This window comes from Cebidichthys violaceus, unplaced genomic scaffold (genome assembly GCF_023349555.1).
Source record: "Cebidichthys violaceus isolate CVI_PGR_0920_01 unplaced genomic scaffold, fCebVio1.0.p SCAF_24, whole genome shotgun sequence".
NCBI lineage: Eukaryota > Metazoa > Chordata > Actinopteri > Perciformes > Stichaeidae > Cebidichthys > Cebidichthys violaceus.
This window is the reverse complement of record NW_027176417.1, coordinates 6320780-6337107: the sequence shown is the minus strand read 5'-3', so window position 1 is coordinate 6337107 and position 16328 is coordinate 6320780. Positions and strand designations below refer to the sequence as shown.

At 46.5% G+C, this 16328-nt stretch overlaps 2 protein-coding genes across 3 annotated transcripts in view; one reads left to right on the top strand and one right to left on the bottom strand.

The window, feature by feature from the left end:
* The first annotated feature begins 326 nt into the window (after window positions 1-326).
* Window positions 327-2517, top strand: rtraf (RNA transcription, translation and transport factor). Of its 2 annotated transcripts, none has more exons than XM_068719389.1 (8): window positions 327-483; window positions 735-859; window positions 966-1065; window positions 1318-1395; window positions 1496-1584; window positions 1699-1767; window positions 1856-1904; window positions 1996-2517. In XM_068719389.1, exons 1-8 carry the CDS (start codon window positions 423-425, stop codon window positions 2148-2150), a joined length of 726 nt encoding a protein of 241 aa, XP_068575490.1. In that variant the 5' UTR covers window positions 327-422; the 3' UTR covers window positions 2151-2517. The 2 variants fall into 2 exon arrangements, with proteins under 2 accessions (XP_068575490.1, XP_068575489.1); XM_068719388.1 differs by having other exon boundaries at window positions 1315-1395.
* Window positions 2518-2600: 83 nt separating this feature from the next.
* Window positions 2601-16328, bottom strand: part of nid2a (nidogen 2a (osteonidogen)) — a 33187-nt gene continuing 19459 nt past the window's right edge. The window contains exons 17-41 of the mRNA XM_068719387.1: window positions 15632-15757; window positions 15250-15386; window positions 15057-15162; window positions 14805-14938; window positions 14573-14678; window positions 14044-14177; window positions 13833-13938; window positions 13520-13653; window positions 13334-13439; window positions 12354-12487; window positions 12145-12250; window positions 11862-11995; window positions 11660-11765; window positions 11014-11147; window positions 10802-10907; window positions 10080-10213; window positions 9878-9983; window positions 8364-8594; window positions 8105-8283; window positions 7824-7953; window positions 7533-7704; window positions 5269-5426; window positions 5026-5149; window positions 4760-4872; window positions 2601-3385 (exon numbers count right to left, since the gene is read on the bottom strand). Of these exons, the coding sequence (XP_068575488.1) occupies window positions 3375-3385; window positions 4760-4872; window positions 5026-5149; window positions 5269-5426; window positions 7533-7704; window positions 7824-7953; window positions 8105-8283; window positions 8364-8594; window positions 9878-9983; window positions 10080-10213; window positions 10802-10907; window positions 11014-11147; window positions 11660-11765; window positions 11862-11995; window positions 12145-12250; window positions 12354-12487; window positions 13334-13439; window positions 13520-13653; window positions 13833-13938; window positions 14044-14177; window positions 14573-14678; window positions 14805-14938; window positions 15057-15162; window positions 15250-15386; window positions 15632-15757 (3167 nt within the window). The 3' untranslated portion in view covers window positions 2601-3374. The remainder of the gene's footprint in view (window positions 3386-4759; window positions 4873-5025; window positions 5150-5268; window positions 5427-7532; window positions 7705-7823; window positions 7954-8104; window positions 8284-8363; window positions 8595-9877; window positions 9984-10079; window positions 10214-10801; window positions 10908-11013; window positions 11148-11659; window positions 11766-11861; window positions 11996-12144; window positions 12251-12353; window positions 12488-13333; window positions 13440-13519; window positions 13654-13832; window positions 13939-14043; window positions 14178-14572; window positions 14679-14804; window positions 14939-15056; window positions 15163-15249; window positions 15387-15631; window positions 15758-16328) is intronic.

Here is a 16328-nt window from a genome sequence, read left to right as displayed (position 1 = left end):
ACATGTCGGTGATGTTTAAAATTGCTACGTTTGTAAAAACAACCAATGCTGTGGTAATAAGGCTGCCTTCAATTATTGTCTATTTACAACACTGAAGTTTGTTAAATTCTACACAAAACTGCAGGAATGTTACGTCTAAGAAAGTATGAAAAATTAAATCTGTGTTTTTGAGTACTTGAAGCCAGAAAACCCCCCAATATATATATTAAAAGTAGGACTGGAAGTGCCTCTCGGAAAATATTTATATGTACTGCTGGTGGTCATTAAGGAGAACTTTATTTCGATAGTTCTAGAACAGGAAGTTGAAGGATGTCCGGCGGCGCATGCGTAGTGCCACACACGGATCGCGAACAGAGAAAACAGCCAAGATAGCAACTGTTAGCCAAAGAAATCAGCTGTTTACACACGAAACACACGTTGAAATGTTTCGTAGGAAATTGACGGCGCTAGATTATCACAACCCCAGTGGATTCGACTGCACAGGTGAGACGAAACTCGTCAAGTATTCGCTAGTAAACGCGGTGCAACGTGGAGCCGGAGTCCTGTCACTGGAGACGACGACATGCCAAACTCTTACTAACAAAATAGCAGTTTCGTGCTGCTTTTTGGCTGAGAAACCTGTATATGTTTGTTCACGCGATTAAAAAAAATGTGTACGACCTTCTTATACGGCACACTTTGATTCGGCATTGTTGTTAAAGAGAATGTCCATTGGTGTGTCCTCTCTGCATCAGATGAGACACAGTACAGGAACTGCGTGGTGTGGCTCGAGGACCAGAAGATCCGACACTACAAGATCGAGGACCGAGGAAACCTGAGGAACATCCCGAGCTCAGACTGGCCCGAAGCCTACCAGAAGGTGACGCCACGTCTTTCTTAAAGCTTGACCATGAACCCTGTTATGAAGAGGACATTCATCATGGTTCCTCACATGCATGACATAAGTGTGCGTTTCTTGTGTGCAGTACCTGCAGGATCTGAACTGTCCGTTTGGACTTCAGGAGAAGCAGGAGGCTGTGGACTGGTTACTGGGCCTGGCTGTAAGATATGAATACGGAGACAATGGTGAGCAGCAGTAGGTGTACATGTGCTGGACTGTTGCCTGCTACTACGCTGTAATACCGCCGATGACCAATAGATGGAGACATTGTCAAAGGAATATGTATTCTAATGACACCAGCCCACAGTCAAGTTCTTCTTCTACAGGAACTAGTGTTGCAAAGCATGTTAAAAACTCATATATATTCCTGTGTTATCCTCACGTGACACGCTAACATAGTCTCTATACAATGGTTGCATTGTGTTCATCCTCAGTAGATAAGTATAAGAACTGCGAGCCGCTGGCCGCCTCCAGCAACAGCGACAAAGCGGTGGACCCTCTCCTCAACCTCGACGGTGAGTAGAAAAACACTGCTCGGCCTGTTCCTTGCTTTCTTCTATTTGTTTTCAAGGTGAAAGATGAAATCATCCTTTGTGTGTGTTTATTTTTTTATAGGTAATTGTCCAGATTTCAAAGCGGGAGTGACGGCTCTGGCCAACATCCTAAAGATCCAACGGCATGACGACTACCTGGTCATGCTCAAGGTGAGCTCACGCGCCGTCCGTGTGTCTCTTAATTATCTGCTCTCAAGACTTTATACACTTGTAGGGGTTTCTCATACTAACCAGTGAGTGTGTGTTTTCATGCGCTCCTGCCAGGCCATTCGTATTCTGATCCAGGAGAGACTTTCTCCAGAAGCCATCGCTAAAGCCAGCCAGAATAGAGAGGTGTTGTAATATTCTGCATCAAGAATGATATCCAGAGGTTTTTCTATGTCACAAGAAACCCTGAAATATGTGTGACGTTGTTTCCCAGGGTGTCCCAGTAGCTTTAGACAAGCACATCTTGGGCTTCGACACTGGAGGTGAGTACAGGAAGAGCAAATCCAAAAACATGCATCGAGTGCACAAATGTATCCGCTAGAACGTAAAAGTGAAATAAATGTTCCCCTCTAGACGCCACTCTGAACGAAGCGGCCCAGATCCTGCGCCTGCTGCACATCGAGGAGCTGCGGGAGCTCCAGACCAGGATCAACGAGGCCATCGTGGCCGTCCAGGCCATCATAGCGGACCCCAAGACGGACCACAGGCTGGGCAAGGTCGGCAGATGAGAGCGAGGATGACGAGGGAAGGAAGGAGGGACTGATTGATTTGATTTTGAAGGGGGGGGGAGAAAGCCTGTTTTTGTCGGACATACATGAGTTTGTATTTGTTCTACATGGAAGCAGACTTGATGGGATTTTGGGGCGTTTTGGAGCAAATGCAAACCGTTTTTGCTGAATTAGTATTTAAGTGCTCGTGTGTGGTCTTACCTTGTGCTCGTCTCCTCGCTGCCTCAGCAGAAAGCACAGATAAGCTTCTGAAACATTCAAACTGACAAGTTATATTTGTATCTTTTTGTTTCCAGAGAAAACAGGTGGAAGAAGAGGTTATTTTGAAATGGTTTACATGTGAATCTATAAATAGAGCTGAGCAGAGGTCCTGTCTCCTGTGCTTCTTGTTCCTCCGTGAAGCGTCTTTAAAGAAGAAGCATTAGAACACGACAATCTATGAAAAACAAGTACCAAATCACATTTTTATTGTTATAAATATCACATCTTATAAAAAGATAAAGATTTGAAAAGTAGTAAAAAAAGAATGTCCTTTCATCATGTGTGAGATACAGATTAGTAGTGCAGAGAGATATGGCACCATCTGACCTGGAGTCAGATTGAACTGGTTCAGTCACTCAACAGCTGCAGTGATTTCCCACCCAGAATATCTTTATGGAATTTGAACAAAAATACTTTTGGGGAATTCACTTCTTTGCCAAAAGTTAAATGATAAGATCGCTACCACTAACAAAGCCAATTACAAATTTCCTCAAACACTTTTAACTGTTTTTGTGCATCCACTCTGAATGCAAAAAGAACAAAGAGTGAATGTAAAAGCAGCTGTTTCTCAACAGAACAGTTTAACAGCTCCTCAGGTCCTTCTTCTTTGGCAGAAAACCTACACTCATACATTTTAAAAATTGTTCTGTAGCTTTAAATCGATAGAAAAACAAACAAAAACTTGCGTACAAAAATACAGTAGAAAAAAAACTAACAAAATGAGGTATAAAACAAATTTACAAAACATTTATTTGGGGGTTATATCTTTAAGGTGAGATAATTGGGGGTTGGGGTGAGTGGAGAGGTTGTAAATTTGGTCGATCTGGCAACAGGAAGCCATCTTGCACCCTGCTGAGTGTCCTTTTTTCTCTCTGAGGGACACTGGAGAAGGCACTTTTTTTTTTTAAGGTGGTCGCCCCAGAGCTTTAGCACCAAAAGGACCCTGCAGCTGCTGCGCTGTCGTCAGTGGCTCCCTGAGACACACAAAGCCAAGACATTTAGAGGACAAAATAGAACTTTGACTTCCATCGCCACGGGAAGTACAGACCTTTCTTCTTGTTGCTTCTTGTTTATAGCGCCGGGTGGAAATGAGGAGCTACAGGTCTGATTTTCTCTTCCTGTGTGAATCCAAAATGTGACAGGATGGGAGCTTAAGTGCTTCGGCGGCCTAATGACAGAACAAACAGGCCGTCTGTCCCGAACAAAGCCCTGCACTTAACAACTTGTGACGACTGGGGATTCTCCCCGTAAAGAGCGCGCGCGCGTGTGTGTGTGTGTGTGTTCAACAATAACAGCCTTTAAGCCTCTCACGGCCGGCTCCCAAACCCCTTAACAAGAGCGTTTTAGAGCCGTCGTCACGGCCACAATTAAGTCGCACGCCGACGCCTTTGAAGCCGTTACTTAGCGCGAGGCTCCGGGGATGCACAGACGTGACATTCATGCAGAAACACTCGCCATCGTTCTGACCGAACCGTGTTCGCACTCCCTTCTGCCCGTGAGCAAGTTTTTTTTTTGTTTTTTTTTTACACTCTATTGACGGCGACATCTGCCAAGGTGCTACTTTAGGGATCGTCCTGTGTTTAGAGGGGGCCGCTTTGTACTTTAAAAGGGTTTTAATACGGAGCTTTGGGAGGACTCGGGGCCATCTGCGGACGTCGAACACATCAAACGTGACGCAAAAGCGCAAAATACAGGTAGAGAGTCTCGGGCAGCTGTGTAATCATTGTTCTCCTGTCTGTTTCACACACGGGGAGGGGGGGGGGGGTCGGAGCCAGCTGTGTGATGACTGTTTGGTGATGAAACGCAAACGTGGGTTTCATCCGACAACAAAGTTATTGACTTCATGTGCAAACTATTCACTCGTGTAGGTTTTTATATTGAGCACTACTGTGACAGTATCTTTGTAATATGGTATTCCATCTTATGACAGATAAAAAATACTCTGCTTTTACCCGACATGCTGGTGACCTACACTCAATGCGGTCCCTGAACACATCCTTTTTTAGACACCAACGTGCTGCTTTTGTGTCAGAAGTGTATTTATGCTGTGTAGACCCTGCGTAGGGTTAACCAGGTTTTCCTGTCTCAGTGTGATAGCAGGCTTGGGGGGGGGGGTTTAAGGTGACATCTGGTGGGAGTTGACTGATGTGATGACATCACCGCGCACGAGCTGGTACACCTTGAAGTCAGAGTGTGTGTGAGAGAGAGGGGGCGTTTGGTTGTTGCTACACAGCTTTAATTACACATGTGAGCCGAGTGTGAACAGAGTGCGGGTGACAGAGAGTGATAGTGTGTGTGTGTGTCTGTGTGTGTGTGTGTGTGTGTGTGTGTGTCATTTCACAGTATACCTGATAGACAGTGGGTGGTTGCGATGGCGATGCCGTACAGGTGGGAGCGCTGGTCGGGCAGGTACTCGTCTGTGATCTGGCTGCTGTCTTTGTTCACCGCGATCACTCCGTCCCTGGGGGGGGGGGGGGTGGGGGGGCGGCGAGACACAGAGAGAGAGAGAGAGACACTGAGGATGAGGGGGGAAGAAGGCGGGGCGTCGCAGCGATCAGCTGACTGACCGGTGCTCAGAATTAAAGACAACATGGAGGTGGAGAAAGGTGACTACCTCCTCCAGTCAGTGTAATAGAAGTGGTTCCTGTAGTAGACCATGCTGAACGGGTAGTTGAGGCTGGGGTGGACCACTCTACGGCCCGAACCGTCCGGGGAGACGCACTCTAAACGCTTTGTACCTGGAGAAAAGGAAAACGTGTGTATGAGACGGCAGCTGTGAAGGATGTTTTCGGGGAGGGGAAAAGATTTCAGGGGAGGAAGTGAAGTGAGTAACGGTCACATCGATGGTGGTGTTTACCTGCGTCGGCCCAGCAGACTTGTCCAGAAGACGAGTCGTACGTGAGAGCGTTCGGCAAACCGATGCCGTCAGACACCACCACCCTGCGGTTCTGTCCGTCCACCGACGCGCTCTCGATCTTCGGAGCCTCTCGGTTCCAATCGGTCCAGTACAGAGTTCTAGAGAGACGGAGGGGACGGAGGGATTATAGAGCGCGTTGTTTGCGTCACGCTGACCACTTTAAAGCGTTTCTGCAGCTGTGCGTCTTTTTGGAACTCATCGCTGCAATCTGGCTAATATAATGAGACAAGAGGAAAACCACACACACACACACACACACACACACACACACACACACACACACACACACACACACACACACACACACACACACACACACACACACACATGAGTAGGTATGTAAAGGTAGGGCTCGAGGGACCATCTGCCTGATGCTGATGAGGTCACGGTCAGGTTACTCTGAGCAACGTGCAACCTCTGACCCCGGCTCTCTCCCACTGCATTTTTTCGGTTTTATCTGTATACACCAGGAAAAATGGACCACACACACCGGCTGACGCAAAATAGACACATTCTTCCCTTTCAAACGAAACGTTCTGCTTCATCATTTTCATGAATGCGACCAAATCAAATCCTATTTTATCAGTTGCAACATTTCAAAGCTGCGCTCAGCGGGACGATAACAGGCGGAGTGAGAGTGAGTGTGTGTGTGTGTGTGAGTGTGAGTGTGTGGGCTGCCTTTCGTCTGTAGATGATGGTGTGCATGCGGGCCGTCCGCTGGGAACTACAGGTAATACACACCACATGAGCAATCAACTTACACACACACACACACACACACACACACACACACACACACACACACACACACACACACACACACACACACACACACACACACACACACACACACACACACACCATGTGTTTATGAGTCTGTACGTTAATGGATTTGATGAAGGTACAGGCGAGCAGATGTCGGCGTGTGAGACGTTCATACGTGCTTTTATAATGCGTGTGCGCTTACTTTCAGTGTGTGTGCTTATGTCTCTCTCTGTGTGTGTGTGTGTGTGTGTGTGTGTGTGTGTGAAAGGGCAACATGTGTAGGCTCAGAAATCACAGACCACATGCTTAATCATAAGTGTACCCGTGTGAAGCGGTGATTACCTTTAGGACTTGGCTTTCTGTCAGAACACACACGCAAGTATGTAAACACACACACACACACACACACACACACACACACACACATATATACACACACACACACACACACACACACACACACACACACACACACACACACACACACACACACACACACACACGCGTACTTGGCATTCAGTCAGAAAATAAACTTTTAAACTGTCAAACCAACAATGTGCTGTTTAATGATTTGTGTTTTTGCTGCTATGTTTAATCATTTGTATCGGCCACATTAACACACACACACACACACACACACACACACACACACACACACACACATACCTGTTGATCATGCGATTAGTTGCGATGATGAAAAGCAGATGTTGTTGCTGGAGAGCTGACCGACCTCATTGCCTGTGTGTGTGTGTGTGTGTGTGTGTGTGTGTGTGTGACTCTCCAGGATTAATAACATCAGTGAATCCCGTCCAGTATTCTTGGCTCAGTTTGGTGCAGCACTGACAGAGAAAGCACTAAAAGTCACTTACATGACAGAGTTGGCAGACATGCGTTACTCTCCTCGATTATCCCGATCGTTTGTCTCGTACTGATGAAGTCGTGTTCAGTGACCAGACTCAACACGAATCTTTTCCTCCGAAGCAGCTTTGACTACAACCTGCACTAATGAATCAGACCCAGGCCCTGTTGACTCACGGCCCGACTGAGGACTGGCCGTGTGTTTGTCACGGTCGTGCCAGCGGGCCCAAAGCTACCTCCTGATAGAAAATCACACTGCGGAACTGTTTCTCGTTCTGCCTCGGCGGAGCACCTCCAGGGTGTGACACTCCATCGTGAGGAGTGTGTGTGAGTGTGCGCTTGTTTGGTTTTTTTTGCTCAGGGAGGAGATTTGTGCGTGTTTGCGAGTCCAGACTGAACCGTCCCAAAGCTTTGGAAGTTGAATGCTGAAGCTGTCCTGGTCGACTAACAGTAAAACTGAGTTTCTCTGTTTGACAACTGAGACAAAAAAATCACAGAAAGAGCCACTCAAATCACAGACTAGAACACTCAGGTTTGTTTGCCAGAAGATAGACAGACAAAAAGACTTGCTGGGTCTTTACCCGGTGGAAGAGACCACTATGATGGCTCGAGGGTTGACCAGGTCCGTGCCGAACAGCGTCCTCCTCCCGCTGCCGTCCAGGTTGGCGGTTTCGATCATGTCCGGGTTCGAGTCGACCCAGAACATCAACCTGCGTTTGACATCCACCGCCAGACCCTCTGGACTGACCAGATCTACACGGGAGCAGGGAGACCACAAGGAGGGTTTAGGGATCATTTAAAACACACACACACACACACACACACACACACACATATCACAGAAGTAAAGGAGCGTCAGTGTGTGCTCTTACTTGTGTTAATGAGTATCTCTGGCTCGGCACCAGCCACCAATGAAGCCCTGTTGATGGTTCTGGCGGACAAATCTGTCCAATAGACCTGGTTCTCTTTGCAGTCGTAGGCTATACCAACAACGATGGAACCCTGGAGACACACGTGAACATGAGCATAAACATAATTTAAACGATCTTTCTTAATAATCAAGCAACACCGCTATGTCCATGAGAACTAACTAGGAAAACAGATACCAGATGTTAAAGGGGGACACATGGAAGCGTGTCCATTCATCTCTTACATGGAGGGTCAGTAGCGTTTTGGACCGGGTTGCATCTAGTCGGGTCCCGTTGAGGGGCAACGCTCCTATTTTCTGTCCCTGAGCGTACAGCAGCGTGATGTCAGCGTTCGGCGGTGGGGTCACGTCTGGGCGGGGGCGGGGCAATGGGCGCACGGTGGGCGGGGCCGCTGAGGGAAGGCCTGGGACAAAGGGTTGGAAATTACGTTTCAGCCATGCTTGGAGGCACCAAACGGCACAGCGCCGGTGAAGAGACACTTACACGCAGGTTTGACGACGTCATGTGATCGGGTGCCAGCGACCTCGCGTCCGTCCTGGTCCACGCACCAGCAGTAAGTGGTCTCTCCGTAGCACTGGACCGGACTGAACTGTCCATCTGGCTCGCACTGAGGCACGTATTGTTGCGAATCCGGTTTGCCGCCGTAGTGCTCGATCAAACTGGTCCTCCATCGCTCGCACACGCTCTCGGGGCGCTGGGTCGGAGCCACGGGGACTGAGGGGGACACGAATCAAACACACCCAACGCTGTTAACGTTTTTAATTTAATATAAAAAAAAAAGTTAAGTATACTACTACAGGAATTACAATTCCCATCCCATTTGGTTGTAATTCATATCATTATTTAATCAGATTGTTTGGGTGTTTTCTTGCTGGAGTTTACATTACAGTGATATGTGGAGTGCTTGATTAATGGTGCGTGTTTAAAGAGACACACACACACACACACACACACACACACACACACACACACACACACACACACACACACACACACACACATCTTGCTTTCGTCAATATTGTTTACCTTGTAAAATCTCTTTAATAACTCGCTTTATAGGCGAGCCTTAAAAGTAAACCTGAAACCACTTTGGGCTTCCACTAATGTTTATTCTGGCCTCTCTCTCTCTCTCTCTCTCTCTCGCTCTCTCTCTCTCTCGCTCTCTGTGCGTTTCTGATGCCAGACCACAGTTGCTAAGACTAAGAGGGAGATCGGGGTAATATCTGAGAGGAGGGTGAGAAGAGACTAGCTCCGTAGTGAGAGAGAAGAAGGCTAAATAAACCATTAACACTGAGGCCTTGGCGAGTTTTTCCAGCAGCGTTCACTGTAGTGGCGGTCGGCACGCTGCGATCCGGTCTCATGAATCACTTTTACTTCTATTTACTGTTTAACCACATGACCAACTGAGTTCAGTGGTCCGTGTGTCTCTGACAGAAATGCTAAATCGATGATATTTCAGTCCTCAGGCTGACTTACTGTGTTGGCAACGAGTTGTATGTGGGCACACAGATGCGAGAGCATAATGTGTGTGTGCTTGATGCCGGCATCACGCAAACTTCTGAATATGAGACAAATGTAATTCAAGAACTAAAATGGACAAATTATGGGGTTACGTCAGGAATCCCAGAATAAGGCTCACTGTGGTCGTACTGAGCAGCTTCCAGTTGTGAGCGAGTGCAACTTAAAATGCTTTTAGTTTTAATGAAGCTGAGAGAACGTCTGTGTTTTCTGGAGGTAACACCGCTCCGTCACTCAGCTGCTCAGGCAGCCCGGTTTGTTTGTGCTTCGGTCGCCTGGCAACAGCCGGCTGCTCATCTTACCACGAAGTGACCGCTTCAGATGTTTCGGACGGTCGTAAATGGGATTTATAGCAAGAGGTGAATTTATAGAACGGCCTCTGTTGAGTGAGTGAGAGGGTGAGAGAGGATCACAGAGTCACAGAGAGAGAGGGTGTGTGTGTGTGTGTGTGTGTGTGTAGGGGGGGTTAGAAGTCTCACCTGGTCTGTCACAGTCCACAGATGGTTTATGAGGTGGGGTCCTGGTTCCTTTTCTCTCCTGTCCCCTACTGTCCACGCACCAGCAATATCCAGAGGAACCGGAGCACTGAAGCACATAACAGTTAAAAACAACGCTATCCGCACGAATAAGAAGAAGAACAGAAACAAGAGAAACACTCTGCAGAGAAATCACAGTTTGTACCTGTCGAGGTAGATATTGTCCCTCTGCATCACACCGAGGTGTGAATTCTCCAGTCAAACGATGTCCCTCTGGACTGGTGGTCCGAACACTGTCTCTGTGGTGCTCACAGTGAGTTTTAGGACGCTCTGGTTCATCTGGAAAACAATAACAAATGTACATAAGATTGAATGAATATCTTAAACAGAAACGTGGCTGGTTTTGTCTCCTGACTGCTCTCTTTGCTGCGAGTCCTTATCTGGTTCTACCGATTCTATGCAGATGACACTGAACTTTCAACCTCATCACCTTAATTAACCTCTGACTGTGACAGAATCAAAGAACGCTGCATTCTGTCGTCACTTGTTTTCATTGATTCGATTCACCTGTCACTTAATGAATCCTGACCTCTAAAACGCCTCTCTATTATCAAATAGAATTGGATCCTGCACGGACACGTTTCGGTAGAATCCCTGACAAACATCTGGCATCGTGGCTCTGCTGTCTACAACATTTGGCTTGCTCAAGCTCTTCCCGTGTCCCGTATAAACTATACACTATAAATACGTCTGGCTGGCCTCGTAAAGGATTCTTTTCATCCTTCACAAGTCATCCAGAGCGCTGCGGAACTCCTTCACTCTGGTCTTTTTCCTCTAAGCTGATATGTTTAAACAACCTTGTTATAGCCACCGTAAACAGCATATATACAATATAGCTTGAGGTTTCTCTGGCAGGGTAAAACTCACCTGGTTTGTCACAGTCTTTGGGTGGTGTACCGGGTGGTGTCCTGGTTCCTGTTCTCTCCTGTCCTCTATTGTCCACACACCAACAATGTCCACTAGAGCTGTGGCACTATCACAACAATGAAAGATTATTTAGGCAGTATGTCTATCATTTAGTTTAAAGTTACTCAGATAACATTAAACCACAGTAAAACGGGTCTGTTATGGAGGCCAACCTGCAGCGGGAGGTACTGTCCGTCAGCGTCGCATTGGGGCACATAAGCTCCAACTATAGGATGTCCCTCTTGACTGGTAGTCTGAGCTCTGTCTTTGTGGTGTTCACAGTGAGTTTTAGGACGCTCCGGTTCATCTGGAAAACATTTAGTAGTTAACAAAAGTTGTAAAAGTAATAGACGAACTGTATCAAGCGAATCTCAAGTTGCAGGTCTGGGCGATAACACTTAAATCCACATGAGTTATGATGTTGTACCGAGTCAACGTGTCTTTACAGACGTGCCTCTATGCTGATGATGATCCACTATCCGGGGCAAGCTGACCTCTGAAAAGCTGACCTCCCCTTCCTCTTTGATGGCATCATGACTTCTGCACAGACTGCAGCCTTCACACAATCCCTGACTTATCCCGAACACGTGGCATTCATTACGGCCATGTTCTCGTTCTGTTGGTCTGCACTGTACAACTCTGCTCGGAGGGTTGTTAAAGCTCTCCTCATATCCTGTACAAGCGAGTAGAAACCCCCCCCCACCCCTTGGATGGGCTTCTGAAGTATCAACCCTGACAACTCAGCTAGAATGCTGCAGAAATGATGTGATCTATCCTCAGAGTTTAGATAAATATTAAAGTCACCCCGGCGAGTCTCACCTGGTTTGTCACAGTCCACAGGTGGTGTACCAGGCGAGGTCCTGGTTCCTGCTCTCTCCTGTCCCCTATTGTCCACACACCAACAATGTCCAGTTGATCCATGGCACTGAAATACACAATAACAACCAACCATTATTACACATAACATGCCTCATGAGAGAGCGAAGGCATCATGTCTCTTTAGATTAAGAGCAGATCTCACCTGTTGAGATGTGTACTGTCCATCTGAGTCACACTGAGGTACGAACACTCCTATTAAAGGGTACCCCTCTGGACTGGTGGTCTCTACACTGTCTCTGTGCTGCTCACAGTAGGTTCTGGGACGCACAGGCTCATCTGAGGGTTTCAGATTAAATAACAGTAAATAAATAGTCACAGAGTACAAAAACCTTACGAGGTTCCTCAGAGCTAGTAACCGACATGTAACCGCAGAACCTTCAGTGTTCGCGTATGAAGACCTCAAAGAATAGACCCTTTCCCCTCACCTGGTTTGTCACAGTCTTTGGGTGCTGTACCAGGTGGCGTCCTGGTTCCCGCTCTCTCCTGTCCCCTAACGTCCACACACCAACAATGTCCAGTGGAGCCGTGACACTGGAAGCACACGATATCAAAATGACGCTTACGTTTCTTCACGTTGCTCAAAAGTTGCATGAGATTCATGAATAAAGCTGCTATTCTGCCACCAGATGCTGACCTGCAATGATGTGTACTGTCCATTATCATCACACTGAGGTACGTAGGCTCCGACAACAGGATGTCCCTCTGGACTGGTGGTCTGTACGCCGTCTCTGTGGTGCTCACAGTGAGTTTTAGGACGCTCCGGTTCGTCTGGAGGGATAAAGACGAACGACAGCAGGGATCATATGCATATTCTTTTAGAGCATGTTCAATAGTTCACATATGTAGTGCATAGTCAGTCCTTCATTTTAATGTTATTAAGAACAACAAATGCAGTCAAACATAAAACATAAATGCCAATTAATACTATAAATCTGATCAAATACACATGTTTTAACACATTTGCTAATAATCCTTTTTTCTTCGTTATAGTTTTGCATTAAAATTACTACTTTAGGGTTAATGCTGGATGTGAGGACAGGGCTGTGTTTGTATGAAGACATACAAATGACTGGGGTAGTGTTTATTTTCTTAATGACAACTCGTAGTGAAAAAGGGCTTAAGGTCATAAAATCCATTCAGCCGCCACGTATCCCTGTCAGCTTGTAGTTAATGTAAGAAAAAAAAAAGAACAAAGTTGCAACAATATAAAAAACAAAATGTAATTGTTTCTCATATTGGTTTAGCTTCATCTCACTGTTTCCATTACATACACACACACACACACACACACACACAGTCTTGCAGTGATATCACCTGTTTTTCCAGGCATTCCAAGGCTGTGACCCAATGACCTCAGCAGTGCACCACTTACAAGGTTAGACACACACACTCACATAAACGTGCTGTCTGCCTGACTTGTCACTGAGTTGAGGAATTAGGGGGTTCACAGGTCAATGTTTAGCAAGAGAGCCTTGGAGCGCCATGACATAATACACCTGCTGACGCTGGTTGTGCTGTTACTGCAGAGGAGGGAACAGTTTGAAGCGCTCACAGGAAGCGGAAGCGGGGGAGGGGGAGGGGTCCGTCGTGTTCGTGTATGCTTTTGGTTCTCACCTGGTTTGTCGCAGTCTGTTGGTGGTGCACCAGCTGGAGTCCTGGTCCCTGTTCTCTCTTGTCCCCTACCGTCCACACACCAGCAATGCCCAGTGGAGCCGTGACACTGAAACAATATATGTTATTTATTCTGCTATATCGAATGAAATTCAAAAATCTGTTCTGACAATCTGACAATTAGCTGACCTGCAGTGGTGTGTACTGTCCTCCTGCGTCACACTGAGGTACGTAGGCTCCAACAACAGGATGTCCCTCTGGACTGGTGGTCTGTACGCCGTCTCTGTGGTGCTCACAGTGAGTTTTAGGACGCTCTGGTTCGTCTGAGGAGAACGGCATAACATTTGTTTACATGATAAATCTTAAACTGATCAAATAAACCGGCCACAACTACAAGATAATACTAGTAAGTCTGTGTAGATTGATCTGATTGGATTCATTCCAGTGTGTTACCCGGGCCCAACAGCAGCCAGTAAGCACAGACCGACAGCCGAACTCTCACCTGGTCTGTCGCAGTCTGTGGGTGCTGTACCAGGTGGAGTCCTGGTTCCTCCTCTCTCCTGCCCCCTAACGTCCACACACCAACAATGTCCAGTGGAGCCGTGACACTAAAAATAACAATGACCAGCAACCGAAATGAATTCACGCATTTTAAGTTAAATCACTGATTTGAAAAGGATATTTCATGTAATAAACCAATTGCAAACACTGACTTGTAGTGATCTGTACTGTCCGTTAGCGTCACACTGAGGTACGTAGGCTCCAACTATAGGATATCCCTCTCTGTCAGTGGTCTGCACACTGTCTCTGTGGTGCTCACAGTGAGTTTTAGGACGCTCTGGTTCATCTGTGAAGAACAAAATAAAGAAATTATATTAAAGAATTTGCTGTTATGTGATCATTTTGTATTCATCTTTTGACCCCATCATATCCTACTTCTATAACAAGCTTCAAGGCTATTTTTTCATTAAATAATTAGCATTCAAAAAGTGGAGAGTGGAAACGACTGAAAGTTGCATGATGGGAAATGAAGGTCCCAATGTGTTTGGAGCTTGACCTGTACTAAAAGTCGAGATGTCTCTGTTGTGTCGATTTTTACCATTTTTTAACGTCTCTCACAAGTTCCATATCTTTATACCCTTGTAAGTAAGTCAAATAATATTTGTGTCTTTGTGTAGAACAATCTGACCAAATTGATTTCATTCATTTTTAAATGGACCCAGAGGAATGTATGTTCCTCACCTGGTTCGCTGCAGTCTGTACGCGTCGTACCAGGTGCTGTTCTTGTTCCGGCTCTCTCCTGTCCGTTACCGTCCACACACCAACAATGTCCAGTGGAGCCGTGGCACTGCGGTAAATAATACCAGCAGTAACATCAATAACATACCATATTTTATCAGTATGAAATTAAGTTAACCCTTCCTTTGGTTGGAGGTGATAAAGGGTCTTTTCAGACACTTCATTTGTGACAAACCTGCGAAGGTGTGTACTGTCCATTATCGTCACACTGAGGTACGTAGGCTCCAACTACAGGGTACCCCTCTGGACTGGTGGTCTGTACGCCGTCTCTGTGGTGCTCACAGTGAGTTTTAGGACGCTCTGGCTCGTCTGGAGGGATAAAGATAATTCATACACTCATCTAATTCTCCAGCTTCTAGGGAAAGAGTCGAAAACACAATCGCTCTTCGATGTAATAAGACTGTAGGTGTGTTTTTCTTGATCTCACCTGGTCTGTCGCAGTCTGTGGGTGGTGTACCAGGTGGTGTCCTGGTTCCTCCTCTCTCCTGCCCCCTATTGTCCACACACCAACAGTGTCCAGTGGAGCCGTGGCACTGAAATGAACCATCAGACGTTTTCCCAAATCAGTACGTCACTCAAGTCCTCAGCCCGTTACGATACTTTACCGCTCAATGCGTCACCTGCAGCGGTCGGTAGCGTCCGTCAGAGTCGCACTGAGGGACGAAGGCTCCGAGACTCGGTCGACCGCCTTGTTCCCCCCCGCTCTGCAGGCTGTCTCTGTGCTGCTCACACTGGCTCCTTGGACGAACTGTCTGTCCTGTAGAGACAAATAATATATATATATTTTACTATAGTGTCTTTTTATTTCCTCCCACATCTTTGGAGTTGGTTTACATTGGATACATAGTTATGAATTTGTTTATGTTCCTATGAAACAAAGTGGAATTTCCAACAGTTTTCTATACAATATCTACAATGTTTTAATAGAGAAAAAGATCAGAACTCGTGGGGAAAATGATATTAGTCGTAATCATGCATCACTATAGTGGCAACTTCACTGACCTTCCTGCTGGGAACAGTAGAAACCATCGCCATGAAACCCGGCCTGGCACTGACACTGGAAGGAGCCCAGTGTATTGATACATCTGGCACTGATGTGACACAGAGAGGAGCTGCATTCATCCACATCTGAGGAAAAAAACAAAAAAAACAACCACAAATGTAAAAACAAAACCTACAAATTGGAATTTAGTAAAAAAAATACTGATTCTATAGCGATCTGTATGTAAAGATAATTCAGTTCAGTGGTATCTGATCAGTATTTGGATCTGTTCCAGGCCTTATGTAAAGTATCTGTCCAGCAGGGAGGTAGGGAGGGTTTGAAGGAAGTTCATCAAAAGTTCACACTGATGGGTGAAAGGAGGACACACACACACACACACACACACACACACACACACACACACACACACACACACACACACACACACACACACACACACACACACACAAACACACAAACACACACCCTCAGGACCTCTCTCCTCCACACATTCCAAAGCCAAACACACATTGTGTCATTGCTCCATTTGTCTCTCACTTTCACCCCCCCTCTGCTGTCTAATCTCACCCTCTCGTTCTCACATTAGGCCTCTCATTCCCACCCCCGTGTTCTCACAATTTGTCACCCATCCTCCCCTCTCGCCACGTTTCCTCGCTTTTGCAGCTGTGCGCCGCTGCCGCGGAAGACACGTTGTGC